Source organism: Macaca thibetana, chromosome 15 (assembly GCF_024542745.1).
Source record: "Macaca thibetana thibetana isolate TM-01 chromosome 15, ASM2454274v1, whole genome shotgun sequence".
Taxonomy (NCBI): Eukaryota; Metazoa; Chordata; class Mammalia; order Primates; family Cercopithecidae; genus Macaca; species Macaca thibetana.
The window spans coordinates 74,941,640-74,957,573 of record NC_065592.1 but is presented as its reverse complement, the minus strand read 5'-3'; the positions used below and the strand labels follow the sequence as shown (position 1 = coordinate 74,957,573).

The following is a 15,934-nucleotide window of genomic DNA, read 5'->3' as shown; positions in this document are numbered from 1 at the left end:
TAGTCATGTGGGTTTTGTCCTTTATTCTACTAATATGGTACATTACACTAGTTTTCAAATGTTTTTGTTTTAAGACAGAGTTTTGCTGTGTCACCCATGCTGGAAGGAAGAGGCACAGTCATTATTGACGGCTTGCTGCAGCCTCAACCTGCTGAGCTCAAGCCATCCTCCTACCTCAGTTTCTATAGTAGTTGGACCCACAAGCACACACCACCATGCCCTGCTAATTTTTGTGTTTTTGGTAGAGTCAAGGTTTTGCCATGTTGTCCAGGCCAGTCTCAAATTCCTGGGCTTAAGCAATTCACCCACCTTGGCCTTCCAAAGTGCGCATGTGCCACCGTGCCTGGCCAACTTTCTAATATTAAGCCAACCCTGCATTCCTGGCATAAATTCCATTTGGTCATGGTGTAGAGCCAAGTTGGAGAAAGAAAAGAAATTATTACCAACATGTTTTATTTTTACAAATCAAATATGGAAGTGTCAAAAAATACACTGATACACCCCAAAAATCCCTAAGTATTTCAACTAAAAAGAGACATTAAGAGCCATAACTGGGATTGCTGACAAGATGGCTGAATAGGAGCAACTCCAGTCTGCAGCTCCCAGCGAGATCAACAGAAGGTGGGTGAATTCTGCATTTCCAACTGAGGTACCTGGTTCATCTCATTAGAACTGGTTGGACAGTGGGTGCAGCCCAGTGAGGGTAAGCCAAAGCAGGGTGGTTAGTTGCCTTACCTGGGAAGCACAAGGGGTTGGGGAACTCCCTTTCCCAGCCAAGGGAAACCATTAGGGACTATATCTTGCAGTCTAGCCCAGATACTGTGCTTTTCCCACAGTCTTTGTGTCCCGCAGACCAGGAGATTCCCTCCAGTGCCCATGCCACCAGGGCCCTGGTTTTCCAGCATAAAACTGGGCGCCTGTTTTGGGCAGACACCAAGCTAGCCGCAGTTTTATTTTCATACCCCAGTGGTGCCTGGAACACCAGTGAGACAGAACCATTCACTCCCCTGGAAAGGGGGCTGAAGCCAGGGAGCCAATGGGTCTGGCTTGGCGGGTCCCATCGCAACGGAGCCCAGCAAGCTAAGATCCACTGGCTTGAAATTCTCATTGTTGGCACAGCAGTCTGAGCTCGACATGGGATGCTCAAATGTGGTAGGGGGAGGGGCGTCCACCATTGCTGAGACTTGAGTAGGCAGTTTTACCCTCACAGTGTTAACAAAGCCTCCAGGAAGTTCAAACTGGATGGAGCCCACTGCAGCTCAGCAAGGCCACTGCGGCCAGACTGCCTCTCTAGATTCCCTCCTCTCTGGGCATGGCAACTCTGAAAAAAGGCAGCAGTCCCATTCAGGGACTAACAGATAAAACCCCTACCTCTCTGGGACACAGCACTTTGGGGAAAGGGCAGTTGTGGGCACAGCTTCAGCAGACTTAAACGTCCCTGCCTGGCAGCTCTGAAGAGAGCAGTGGATCTCCCAGTACAGCATTTGAGCTCTGCTAAAGGACAGATTGACTCCTCAAGTTGGTCCTCCCAGTAGGGGCCAACAGACACCTCATACAGGAGAGCTCTAGCTGGCATCTGGTGGGTCCCCCTGTGGCATGAAGCTTCCAGAGGAAGGAACAGGCAGCAATCTTTGCTGTTCTGCAGCCTTCGCCAGTCTGCAGCAGAAGGCCTGAATGTAAGGAGGAAAACTACCAAACAGAAACGAATAGTATCAACATCAACAAAAAGGACGTCCAGTCAAGAGATCCCAGCTGAAGGTCACTAACTTCAAAGACCAAAGGTAGGTAGATAAATCCACAAAGATGGGGAGAAACCAGCACAAAAAGGCTGAAAATTCCAAAAAGCAGATCACCTCTTCTCCTCCGAAGGATCACAACTCCTCGCCAACAAGGGAACAGAACTGGACAGAAAATGAGTTTGACGAATTGACAGAACTTCAGAAGGTGGATAATAACAAACTCCTCCAAGCTAAAAGAACATGTTCTAACCCAATGGAAGGAAGCTAAGAACCTTGAAAAAAGGTTAGACAAATTGCTAACTAGAATAACCAGTTTAGAGAAGAATATAAATGACCTGATGGAGCTGAAAAAAACAGCACGAGAACTTCATGAAGCATACACATGTATCAATAGCTGAACTGATATCAGAGACTGAAGATCATCTCAATGAAATAAAGCAAGAAGACAAGATTAGAGAAAAAAGTGAAAATAAACCAAGCCTCCAAGAAAGATGGGACTACGTGAAAAGGCCAAATCTGCGTTTTAATGGTGTACCTGAAAGCAACAAGGAGAATGGAACCAAGTTGGAAAACACTCTTCAGGATATTATCCAGGAGAACTTCCCCAACCTAGCAAGGCAGGCCAACATTCAATTCAGGAAATACAGAGAACACCGCAAAGACACTCCTCAAGTAGAGCAACCCCAAGACACATAATTGTCAAATTCACCAAGGTTGAAATGAAGGAAAAAATATTAGGCAGAGAGAAAGGTCGGGTTACCCACAAAGGGAAGCCCATCAGACTAACAGCAGATCTCTCGGCAGAAATTCTACAAGCCAGAAGAGAGTGGGGGCCCATATTCAACATTCTTAAAGAATTTTCAACCCAGAATTTCATATCCAGCCAAACCAAGCTTCATAAGCAAAGGAGAAATAAAGTCCTTTACAGACAAGCAAATGCCGAGAGATTTGTCACCACCAGGCCTGCCTTACAAGAGCTCCTGAAGGAAGCACTAAACATGGAAACGAACAACTGGTACCAGCCACTGCAAAAACATACCAAATTGTAAAGGCCATCAAGAGTATGAAGAAACTGCATCAACTAATCGGCAAAATAACCAGCTAGCATCATAATGACAGGATCAAATTCACACATAACAATATTAAATGTAAATGGACTAATGCCCCAATTAAAAGACACAGACTGGCAAACTGGAGAGAGTCAAGACTCATCAGTGTGCTGTGTTCAGGAGACTCATCTCACGTGCAAAGACACACATAGGCTCAAAATAAAGGGATGTAGGAATATTTACCAAGAAAATGGAAAGCAAAAATAAAAACGAGTTGCAATCCTAGTTTCTGATAAAACAGACTTTAAACAAAGATCAAAAGGGATAAAGAAAGGCATTACATAATGGTAAAGGGATCAATGCAACAAGAAGAGCTAACTATCCTAAATATATATGTACCCAAAACAGGAGCACCCAGATTTATAAAGTTCTTAGAGACCTACAAAGAGACTTAGATTCCCACACAATAATGGTGGGAGACTTTAACACCCCCTGTCAACATTAGATCAACATGATTGTATATTTAGAAAACCCTATAGTCTCAGACCAAAATCTCCTTAAGCTGATAAGCAACTTCAGCAAAGCCTCAGGATAACAAATCAATGTGCAAAAATCACAAGCATTCCTATACACCAATGACAGCCAAATTATGAGTGAACTCCCATTCACAACTGCTACTAAGACAATAAAATACCTAGGAATACAACTTGCAAGGGATGTGAAGGACCTCTTCAAGAACTACAAACCACTGCTCAAGGAAATGAGGGGATACACACAAATGGAAAAACATTCCATGCTCATGGATAGGAAGAATCAGTATGGTGAAAATGACCATACTGCCCAAAGTAATTTATAGATTCAATGCTATCTCCATCAAGCTACCATTGACTTTCTTCACAGAATTGGAAATAACTACTTTAAATTTCATATGGAACCAAAAAAGAGCCCACATAGCCGAGACAATCCTAAGAAAAAGAACAAAGCCAGAGGCATCACACTACCTGACTTCAAACTATACTACAAGGTCACAGTAACAAAAACAGCATGGTACTGGTACCAAAACAAAGATATAGACCAATGGAACAGAACAGAGGCCTCAGAAATAATACCACACATCTGCAACCATCTGATCTTTGACAAACCTGACAAAAACAAGCAATGAGGAAGGGATTCCCTATTTAATAAATAGTGTTGGAAAAACTGGCTAGCCATATGCATAAAGCTGAAATTGGATCCCTTCTTTACACCTTATACAAAAACCAAGATGGATTAAAGTCTTACCATAAAAACCCTGAAAGAAAACCTAGGCAATACCATTCAGGACATAGGCAGAGGCAAAGACTTCATGACTAAAATACCAAAAGCAATGGCAACAGAAGCCAAAATAGTCAAATGGGATCTAATTAAAGAGCTTCTGCACAGCAAAAGAAACTAACATCAGAGTGAACAGGCAACCTACAGAATGGTCGAGAAAATTTTTGCAATCTATCCATCTGACAAACGGCTAGTATCCAAAATTTACAAAGAATTTAAACTTACAAGAAAAAAAAACCCATCAAAAAGTGGGCAAAGGATATGAACAGACACTTCTCAAAAGACATTTATGCAGCCAACAAACATATGAAAAAAAAGCTCATCATCACTGGTCAGAGAAATGCAAATCAAAACCACAATGAGATACCATCTCACACCAGTTAGAATGGCAATCATTAAAAAGAAACAACAGATGCTAGAGAGGATGTGGAGAAATAGGAATGCTTTTATACTGTTGGTGGGAGTGTAAATTAGTTCAACCATTGTGGAAGACAGTGTGGGGATTCCTCAAGGATCTAGAACTAGAAATACCATTTGACCCAGCAATCCCATTAATGGGTATATACTTAAAGGATTATAAATCATTCTACTATAAAGACACATGCACACGTATGTTTACTGCAGCACTGTTCACAATAGCAAAGACTCAGAACCAACCCAAATGCCCATCAACAATTGACTGGATAAAGAAAATGTGGCACATATACACCATGGAATACTATGCAGCCCTAAAAATGGATGAGTTCATGTCCTTTGCAGGGACATGGATGAAGCTGGAAACCATCATTCTCAGCAAACTAACACAAGAACAGAAAACCAAACACTGCATGTTCTCACTCATAAGTGGGAGTTGAACAATGAGAACACCTGGACACAGGGAGGGGAACATCACACACCAGGGCCTGTCAGAGGGTGGGGGGCTAGGGGAGGGACAGCATTATGAGAAATACCTAATGTAGATGATGGGTTGATGGGTGCAGGAAACTGCCATGGCACATGTATACATATGTAACAAACCTGCACATTCTGCATATGTACCCCAGAACTTAAAGTATAATTTTTAAAAATTTAAAAGTCATAACTGCATCTTGGCTAAAAACAAAGAGCCATAACTGCTCTTGGCTTTACTGGCCCTAAAAGAAGGAGTGTTAGAAGTTGTTCAGCTGCTTCACCTTGTATTGAACTTTTCTGAGAGAATTCACTCAAAGCTTAAATAATTTGCAGAGAGATCTTTGAACTCAAAGTTCATGCTCTATTTTGGTGAGTGGTGGTACCCTTTCCTCCTGTGGAGTTTAGAATAAACAATGGGTCACTGACTGAAAGGCAATTTCTTCCCGCCCTCCTACCCTTACTCCCAAATAAAAGAATGCCCTTCATCCTTTGCTATTTTTTTGCTAATGGGGATGATTTTAAACTCCTACATATACTGAAGCTCAACATTTACCTAATAATTTCTGTGAAATTCAGAAGTACCATTTCATTCTAAAATAAAGGATTCTAACTGAAGTAAACATTTCCATGTTGAGTTCTTTGCTCACATGAGCCATCTAGGTCTTCCAACAGCAATTAAAAGGCTCTGTGGACATGGAATAACCCCTGAAAATATGGGGATACAGAAGAACACAGCATCTGTTTTTCTGTTAAAAAGATATCAACCAGTATATTAAAAAGTTTATTTCAGTAACATTATAAGGCAACAATCCTCAGTAAGTCAACCAGTGACAAGAAATTGACAAAACGCTCCTTCTACAGCTTCCTGAGACAGCAGGCTGGCTTGTGGCCCCTTTGGTGGTAACATCTTAAGGAATCCTATCATGTTTGTTTATTTATGCTAAACTGTAAAAACAAACACTTCATGCGACAATCATTCTTAGGTCAAACACAAGAACAAACTACTTTGAAATCGTAATTCTTCACACTTTTTCCCTGAATATGCTGTACTGTACTACTAACATTAAATTCTGTAGAAAATAATGCATTGTTAGTGACTTTGTTAGACCCTTTTAGAAATTATTTAAATGATCACTCTTATAAAAAAATTTTAATCTCAGAATCTACTGTGACAGACAAATGGTATACTTAACAGTTGAGTCATAAATACTGTGTATAATTGCTTGACCATCTCTGGCATTTAAATGACCTCCCAGAATATTACACAAGCCCTGAGACTAGTGAGCATCTTATTACTGACCTTGTACAACACCAAAGTTTCATAATGCTAAAGAAAACCAAAACAAAAGACAATGGTTTACACAGGAAAATAACCCAAAGGCAATACGAAAACAGTCATAATTTATTACTGATAAAGAGTAAAGGCATCCTTCCCAAAGCGGGGGGAAATCACAGGGAACACTAATTATATCAGATAAACCACGGGGATGGAAAATAGGCCCATATTTTAAAATTCATTGAGAAATCATTACTTTTTCTCCACAACTGTGATTCTATACAAGATACAAACCCTGCAAACCTTTTGTGCTACCTGACGGATAAAAGTAGCAGGAGCCAGACTCCTGAAGCACTTGTGATTTCTACAAAGTCAAGGAAAAGCAATGACTCCAGTGTGCAGTGCTGATGCATGTGACAGCCTAACGTGTTATTATTCAGCTCTGGCTGCAGCCCTATCTACGTGGGCCCAGTTAGTTTAGGGAATCACAAGATTAGGCAGACAATGAGGAGCATGATTTTAAAAAGCACATCATACACATTAAACAAGCAGCTTCAAGGACGTTTTCTCCTGCGATGCACACTTACTGTGCTCTTTCTATTCAGATAGATCCACAGACCACCTTTCAAGACCATTCCTCTCTCATTTCCTCCATCACCCAAGATAAATCTAGCTACCCTTTTTTGTTTTGTTAACTGTGCCTTTTCTTTCAGCTTTTTGTCCTTGTTAAAATTTGTCCAATGTTTCACATTTCCTAATGATAAAAAGAAAGCTTGCATAGTTTACCATTGATCTCACCAATCCCCTCACTGCTGGAACCAAAAAGCCATGAGAGGTACTGCTGTGATACACCTTACAAGCTACATAGCCATCTTCAAAATGAAAACCACCTTTAAGTCCTCATGCTGCCACTATGCAGGATCTGAACCACCTACAGGTACAGTGGTCTCATTCCAGTATAAGCCACAACCTCAAGTCTCAGGAAAGCCAGCCTGCTGGATAGTAAATTACTGAGAAAAACTAATCTATTCAACTGGCTGGAAAACAAAAAGGCCCAGTGCATCAATAAGATTATACCATAAAGGATTAACCTTGTATAACACAAGACTCCTAGGAAACAAAGAAAAAAGGATAAATATTTATAAAATGCCCACTACTCCCAGCCTTCCTTCTACCCCAGAATAGCCCAGGTGGCAGCTCAGTGCTCTGAGGAAGGAAGTTAAGGTCATGTACTGGCACAAACAATATTCTGAACCAAAAGAACCTATGAAAACCAGAGGGATATGTGGCCAAAATACTACCCTTTTCAACTTGGTAAGATGGAGAGGGGTAAACAGACATGTTTCAGAGGAAAACAGGCATAGAAAACCACCTCAGGAAAGCAGCACAGCAGTGGATCTGGGTGTCCATTTGTCAGGACAGTGAGTCACCAGCTCAGCACAGGGTCCAGGCCTCAGCACAGAGACACAAAGCACATCTGAGAGGCTGCCTGAAGAAACAGCTCGACAAAGAAAAAGGCTACAGCCTCAAGAGCGCAATGCTTCTCTTTTCTCCCAGCCCTATGGCAATCACTTCCCAGTGACCTACACAGAGTTATAGTCTCAAGGGGAATCACTACCCCAGTGAATGATATTTTACCCACCATCCACGAATACAACAAATGGTTTTGGGGCTTACATTGGAAACAACTTTTGTCTCATTAACAATGGTCTAACAGTGTACATCTTTCTTGATCCTAATGGGGCACCTACTGAAGTGGTTTGTTGGCTTTTGTCCTTAAGGTCATATGAAATGACGTGTGTGTAGTGGCAGTACCCACATGTGCTTAAGTGCCAGAAGACTGGCATTTTCAAGTGTCAACAGGCCATGCATCATTGTGCCACAGCTAAACCCTTATAGTGCTTGGCCCTGAAAAGTGTTAACCCAGAAAGTTCTTTGAACATATGCTCATTAAAATTCATTGACTTACGTTACAAACATCCACGTAACATAGGGAGAAACCATGTCACATGGAGTATCCACTGGGCACGTACTTAGAGCTCATCCACAAAACTAAAACACAAAGAGATCGTAGGTGCACACCCAGGCAGAGGGAAATGTCCAATCTGGGAACCTTTCCTTCAGAGCATCCAGTTGAGGGGATCTCTTGTCTTCCCCAGATAGATAGTGAGCAGCAATGGCCACAGTGACCATTCCTTCAGGATGTTCTTCTGAGACCTGCCAGAGAAAATCAATTAGTTCTCCAGTTCTCGGAAGCCAGATACTGAACCCAAGGTTCTTGCTAAATACCACCTGGGAACCTAATCAATGAAACAAACAATGCTGGGAAATTTGCACCTGCACTTCTATCCAGAACTGCCATGCAGAGGCCTGGAGTCCATGGGAATAAAAGACAAAGTAGTCTCCTCCTTTACTTGTGACTGGGGTGCCATTACCAAGAGACCACTGAGAAAGTGTTGACCCTTTGTGGGCTCGAACATAAAAGGACATATGGCTTGGTCCTGTAAGGTAAAAGGAAGAAATAACAGTTAATCTTTGTAAAAGGATCAAAAAAATAACCCACAATCCAAACCAGACTTCATAAAGGTTCATGCCTGTGTGACTTTAAATATACTCGCTATAAACCTAATGGGCAGTTTGGACACTTAGTGTGAATCAACAAGGTTAAATAATGAGGTACAGGAGAAAAGGCACAGGCTCTAAATGAGAAAGCCTGTGGTAAGTTGGTCCTATCACTTACCTGCTGCATGACATCAGGAATTTAATCGATGTCACAATTTCTTCATCTATGAAATAGATTTTTTGAGGGGATTATATTAGAAAAAGCATATGAAAGTGTTGGCAAAACTGCAAAGTGCTATAACAGTACTGAATAGGATTGTCATTATGAATGGAGTTGTAATTTTCAGAGTTGATCACGTAATACCTTAAAATATGTTTTACTAGTTTTCCCTTCAAGCTAGAAAGTATCAGCTCAGTTCTGAGAATTTAGTCATCACTGGGAACTTCCAAGAAAACTGACTGACAGTGGCAGTCAAACTAAAACTAAAATAGATAAAACTAAACAAAAACACACCCTCAGCCTTCAGACAGAGAATACCCACATTTGAAATAACCGTAAATTTTTAAATCTCAGGGAGCAATCTCACACACGTGTGCCCACCGTGCTTCTGCTGCAAGGCTTTGTGGCAAACGCAGACCAAGTAAGTCCACCCTAAATCTGAAAATACCACTATAGTGTCCAGTCAAAGAAAGGTTTACAGGGCAGGGACTTAAAAGTATATTATTGAGGTAACAGTCTTCAAAACCAAAGCTTCTCAGGGAAAAATAAACCAAAAAAGAAGGAAGAGGCAACCTCTGGCATTTGGATGATGAAGGTGAAAAGAAAAAAAGAAAATTCAGGGTCCTGCAAGAAAAATCCAATCAAAAACGTTGAGTGAGATATGTATTATTCATTCACACCAACGCAAACTTACTAAGGAATCTAGACTTTATTACACTGACAGAAAAGGAAGTCATTGCTAGAAATCTTACAAAACAGCACAAAAATGAGGAAGAAAAGGGCAAACAGATCCATACAGTTATTACCAAAAAAAAAAAAAAAATCAGAAAATTCTTCTTGGAAAAAAAAACCCAACCATGAAGCAGAAGCAAATGTTATGATCACACTCCAACTACAAATGTATCCATAAAAACATTTGGGCATATTTAAAACCCCACCATGAATCAGAAATTCTTACTAGAAGGAAGAATTAAAAGGACTGACTAGACTCAGAAAACAAATGGAGGAAAAAGGCAAAATTACCTTAGAAATGAAGACAATTACAAGATGCCCAACAGAACAGATTCAAAGGAAAATTTATTAACAGGCATAAAGACAGGAGAAATACTAAGAAAATTAAAATGGGAAAAAGCAAAGTAAAAAAAGGTTAGCGATAGTGGTAAAAATGGAAGGCAGGTCAAAAAGAAGTATTCATTTGGTATCCCAGAAGAAAACCGAACAACGAAACAGAACTAATATTTAAAACTGTAATCCAAGAAAGCATTCCAGAAATAAAAGGAGAGCTGAATCTACACATTGAAAGGGACTACCAGGCACCTTAGAATATTAACATAGAACAAACAACTTCAAAACATAACCTAGTAAAACAGATTTCAAAGAAAAAAAAAATCTTCAAGGTCTTCAGTAAAAAGATCAAGTAACTTACAAAAAAAAATTACATTGTATCAGACTCCAAAAACAAAATATAAAATAAGGCAACAATGGAACAGCAATTTTTTAAAAAAATATTGGAAAATGTGAACCGAAGATTTTGTCTACCAACTTGTCCCTCAACTATCAAGGTTATAGAAAACCAATTTTAGCCATATAGAAACAGAGCACTCATGAGCCCTTCAGAAACAATCTAGAGAATAAGGAAACAGTCTAGAGAATAAGATTCATCTAACCAAGAGATAACTCTACAAACTTCAGCAAAAGAACTTTTTCTTGAGACGGGGTTTTGCTCTATCACCTAGGTTTGAGTGCAGTGGCACTCAAACACAGCCCACTGCTCTACCACCTAGGCTGGAGTCCAGTGGCATGAACACAGCCCACTGCAGCCTTGACTTCCTTGGCTTGAGCAATCCTGTTGCCTCAGCCTCCCAAGTAGCTGGGACTACAGATGCATGCTACAAACCTGGCTTTTTTTTTTTTTTTTGGTAGAGATGGGGTCTCCCCATGTTGCCCAGGCTGGTCTCGAGCTCCTGGGCTCAAGCCATCCTCCCACCTCAACCTCCCAAAGTACTCCCAAAGTAAGCCACCACACCTGGCCAAAAGAACTTACTATAGTGAGGATTTTAATACATCCAAATGTATTACAAAAACACTAAGGTGAAGGTATAAAACAAATGTGCAAATGTTACATGCTGTAACAAATATTGGATGGAAAATGGGAGAGAGAAAGAGGAAAATATAATAAGCATGCTGTTGTACAGGTTAATTGGTGAGAGTTAAAACAATACATTTATTTTTTTTTTTCTGAGATGGGGTCTCGCTCTGTGGCCCAGGCTGGAGTGCAGGGGCGCAATTTCAGCTCACTGCAACCTCTGCCTCCCAGGTTCAAGTAAAATAATAGAGAATTAAAACAAATATAAATATTCATAAATGCCAGAAAATAAATGTTTTAAAGAGCATAGAAGACACCTCATAGAAAAAAGGAACATAACAAATAAAGCAATACATGTAATTATAAAATATTGTGACAACTGAGGCCAAATCTGTGAGTAATAAAAATTAATGTAAATAAACCTAACTTACCCACTAAAAGAAAAAAAATTTCAACTTGGCTTACAAAGCCAAGCCCAATCACATACTGTATGTTTCCTGAATACAGAGATTCAGAAAGGGTAAACGAAGGTATGAACAAAGGTATTTCAGGCAAGTGGAAATTGTTTAAAAGTCCTATCTTATTTCTGAAAAAACAGAATTCAAGGCAAAAGCATTAAATATAAAAGGGGTACTTTTTAATACTAAAAGTCACAATTCACAATGAAGACATAAAAATTGTGAATATCTATGCATCAGATAACACAGCAACCACTTTATAAAGAAAACTACAGGAGACGTATAGAAGATATATACATATAAACGGACAAATAAGAAACTCCAATACTCCATTCAGTACAAGACACGTCAATCGAGCAAAAAATAAGGATGATATAGGAAGACTTAAAATGACCAATGAGGTAGATCATGTGGATGTATACAGGTTAAGTATTCCTTATTTGAAATGCTTGAGACCAGAAGTGTTTCAGATTTTGGAATACTTGCATTACCCTATAGGTACCATGCAGGCCTTTTTGGCATTTTAAACAATATCTTTACACAACAGAACAGAGAATAAGCAAAAACAAAAACAAAACAAAAGTGTGTAATGCACATAGGTCTGGGCTTCATGTGAGGTATTATGAGAAACCTGCCATTGGCATATGCAGCCTACACACGTACCATTTTATTACTCTTTACAGGCATGCTTGCATGGAGAATCCGGGTGTGTGAGGAATGTATGTCACAGTTGAAAGGGGCTGGAAAGGTTTTCTTCCCCCAGGGATACTGAATAACTGTGTTGTGTGCCTATGTTTTGACTATGAGCTGTCATATGAGGTCAGATGTGGAATTTTTTTTTTTTTTTTTTTTTTTTTGAGACACGGTCTCACTCTGTCACCAAGGCTGGGGTGCAGTGGTGCAATTATGACTCACTGTAGTCTCCAATTCCTGGACTCAAGCAGTCCTCCCTCCTGGGTAGCTAGAACTACAGGCGTGAGCTATTATACCTGGCTAATGTTTTAATTTTTTGTAGAGACAAGGTCTGATTATGTTGCCCAGGCTGGTCCCAAACTCCTGGCCCCAAGTGATTCTTCTGCCTTGGCCTTCCCAAATGTGGGGATTACAGGTATGAGCCACCACGGCTGGCAGAATTTTCCTTTTGTGGCATCAAGCATCAAGTTGGTGCTCAAAAAGTTCTGGATTTCAGATTTTTGGATGAGGGTGCTCAATCTGTATATATCAAAACTTTATGTACTGATAATACGAAATATACCTTATCAAGTGAGCATCAAACACTTACAAAATCGAGTACTAGAGATCACACAAGAAATACAGGAAAGTTATATAAAATTAGAAATAAATGACATTGATCACAATTTAATAAAACTGATTTGTTGAAATTAACAATAAAACAGCTTTCCTCCGGAAATTAAAAGGTCTTCTATTAAAGACTTCCGTGAAAGGGGAAGTACAAACTGAAATTACAGAATTTTTTTAAAACAGGAACTATTAGATACACGCAAAACAGTAATAAGAGGAAAATTCATAGCAATAAATTTTGGGGGGTGTTGATGCAATGGCTAATGCCTGTAATCTTAACACTTTAGGAGGCCAAGGCAGGAGGATCACTTGAGGGCAATATAGCGAGACACCATCTCTAGATAAAGTTTTTTTAAAAATTTGCCAGGAGTGGTGACATACACCTGTAGTCCCAGCCACTCCAGAGGCTGAGATAGGAGGATCACTTGGAGCCCATGAGTTTGATGCTGCAGTGAGCCATGATCACACCACTGCACTCCAGTCTGAGTGACCAGGGAGATTCCAAATCAAAAATATCTGTCTTTTTTCAGTAAAATAAATTTTTAAAAGTGACTTGGGTCAAAAAGAACAACAAAGTAACCAAAAGAAAGCAAAGATGAAAGCAGGAATCAATGAAATACAGAACAAAAACAGACCTAATTTTTAAAAATAGAAGTTTTTTTCCCTAAATTAACAAAATAAGACAATTGCTAGCTAAATTAAGAGAGGAGCAGTGGGGAAAGAGAGCAAAACAGAGAAAACACAAATATACAAAAAGATAAAAAGAAAAATAATCTAAACAATAAATTTATAAAATCACATGACTATTTTGCAGGCCTCTATACTAATAAATTTGAAAACCCAGAAGAAATCAGTACTTTTCTAGAAAAATATAGATTACCAAAACTGAGCAAATTAAAGATATAAAGTTTAAACAGACCAGTTTCCCTAGAAAAAATTAAGGAACTGCCCCCCATAAAAGCACCAGGCCCTGATGGCGTTCACAGAGGAATTCAAGGCAACTTCCCAACCAAATAGCTCCAATGCTCCATAAACTGTTCCAAGGTATTGAAAATGAAGGAAAACTAATTGTTGTTATAAAGTATTAATAAAGAGTACAAAGAAAAAAGCAGACCAGTATCATTCATGAATATTAATGCACAATTTCCCAGTAACATCAGCAAACAGAATCCATCACCACATTAATAAAATAATAGGCCATAAAAAAGACACAATGAAGAAAATTCCTATCACTGCCTTCAGAGATGCTCAAAAAGCTTTTCTCAAAATAAAACACTCATTTCTTGTTTTTAAAATTCAACAAGATGACAGCTGATGAATGCTTGCTGAAAATGATTTAAAAAAATATGTACCTTAGTCCTAAGACCAGGATCTTAAATATGAGGAAAACACTAGAGACCTTTGCACTAATATCAAAAACAAGACAAGGATGCTCACTATATTCGTAACTTCAACACTGTGCTAGAATTTATTAGCCAACTGGACAATTAGAGGCATAAAAATTGGTAGAAAAGAAATAAAACTCTATTTGCAGATGATATGCAGCAGTCAATAAACCACACCTGATATCTATTTTTGTATGGCCCTCAGGCTAGGAATGATTTTTACATTTTTAATGGGTGGTAAAGAAAAAAAAAGGGGGGAAAACAAAAGAATGTGACCTAGGCAAGGCCTAAATTATTTACTACCTTAATGATATGGTTTGCCTGTGTCCCCACCCAAATCTCATCTTGAATTGTAACTCCCACAATTCCCATGTGTGGTGAGAGGAACCCAGTGGGAAGTGGTTAAATCTTGGGGGCACATCTTTCTCATGCTGTTCTCATGATAGTGAATTAGTCTCACAAGATCTGATGGTTTTAAAAACGGTAGTTTCCCTGCACAAGCTCTCCTTTGCCTGCTGCCATCCATGTAAGACATGACTTGCTCCTCCTTGCCTTTCACCTTCTGCCATGACTGTAAGGCTTCCCCAGCCACGTGGAACTGTAAGTCCAATAAACCTCTTTCTTTTGTAAATTGCCCAGTCTCAGGTATGTCTTTATCAGCAACATGTAAACAGACTAATACAGTAAACTGGTACCAGTAGAGTGGGGTGCTGCTGAAAAGGTACCCAAAAATGTGGGAGCAACTTTGGAACTGGGTAAAAGGCAGAGGCTGCAGCAGTTTTGGAGGGCTCAGAAGAAGAGGAAAATGTGGGAAAGTCTGGAACGTCCTAGAGACATGTTGAATGGCTGTGACCAAAATACTGATAATGATATGGAAAATAAAGTCCAGGCTGAGGTGGTCTTGGATAGAAATGAGGAACTTCTTGGGAACTACAGCAAAGGTAACTCTTCTTATGTTTTAGCAAAGAGACTGGCGGCATTTTGCCCCTGCCCTAGAGATGTGTGGAACTCTGAACTCAATTGAGAGAGATGATTTAGGGTAGCTGGTGGAAGGAATTTCTAAGCAGCAAAGCACTCAAGAAGTGGCTTGGGTGCTGTTAAAGGCAGTTTTATAAGGGAAGCAGAGCACAAAATTCAGAAAATTTGCAGCCTGACAATGTGATAGAAAAGAAAATCCCATTTTCTGAGGAGAAATTCAAGCCAGCTGCAGAAATTTGCGTAAGTAACAAGGAGCCAAATTTTAATCCCCAAGACAATAGGGAAAACGTCTCCAGGGCATGTCAGAGGTCTTCACAGCAGCCGCTCCCATCACTGGCCCAGAGGCCTAAGAGGAAAAAGTGGTTTCATGGGCTATGCCCAGGGTCTCCATACTGTGTGCAGCCTAGTGACTTAGTGCCCTGCATCTCAACCACTCCAGCCATGGCTGAAAAGGACCAACGCAGAGCTCAGGACGTGGCTTCAAAGGGTGCAACCCTCAAGCCTTGGCAGCTTCCACATGGTGTTGAGCCTGTGAGCACATAAAAGTCAAAAACTGGGGTTTGGAAACCTCTGCCTAGATTTCAGAAGCTGTATGGAAACGCCTGGATGCCCAGGCAGAAGTTTGTGCAGGGGTGGGGCCTTCATGGAGAACTTCTGTTAGGGCAGTGTGGAAG

At 40.0% G+C, this 15,934-nt stretch overlaps 1 protein-coding gene across 1 annotated transcript in view; it reads right to left on the bottom strand.

Moving 5' to 3' along the window:
- Window positions 1-5,761: 5,761 nt before the first annotated feature.
- ERMP1 (endoplasmic reticulum metallopeptidase 1) overlaps window positions 5,762-15,934 on the bottom strand; it is a 101,585-nt gene continuing 91,412 nt past the window's right edge. Inside the window, exons 18-19 of the mRNA XM_050761696.1 lie at window positions 8,607-8,770; window positions 5,762-8,486 (exon numbers count right to left, since the gene is read on the bottom strand). Coding sequence (XP_050617653.1) covers window positions 8,322-8,486; window positions 8,607-8,770 — 329 coding nt within the window. The 3' untranslated portion in view covers window positions 5,762-8,321. The remainder of the gene's footprint in view (window positions 8,487-8,606; window positions 8,771-15,934) is intronic.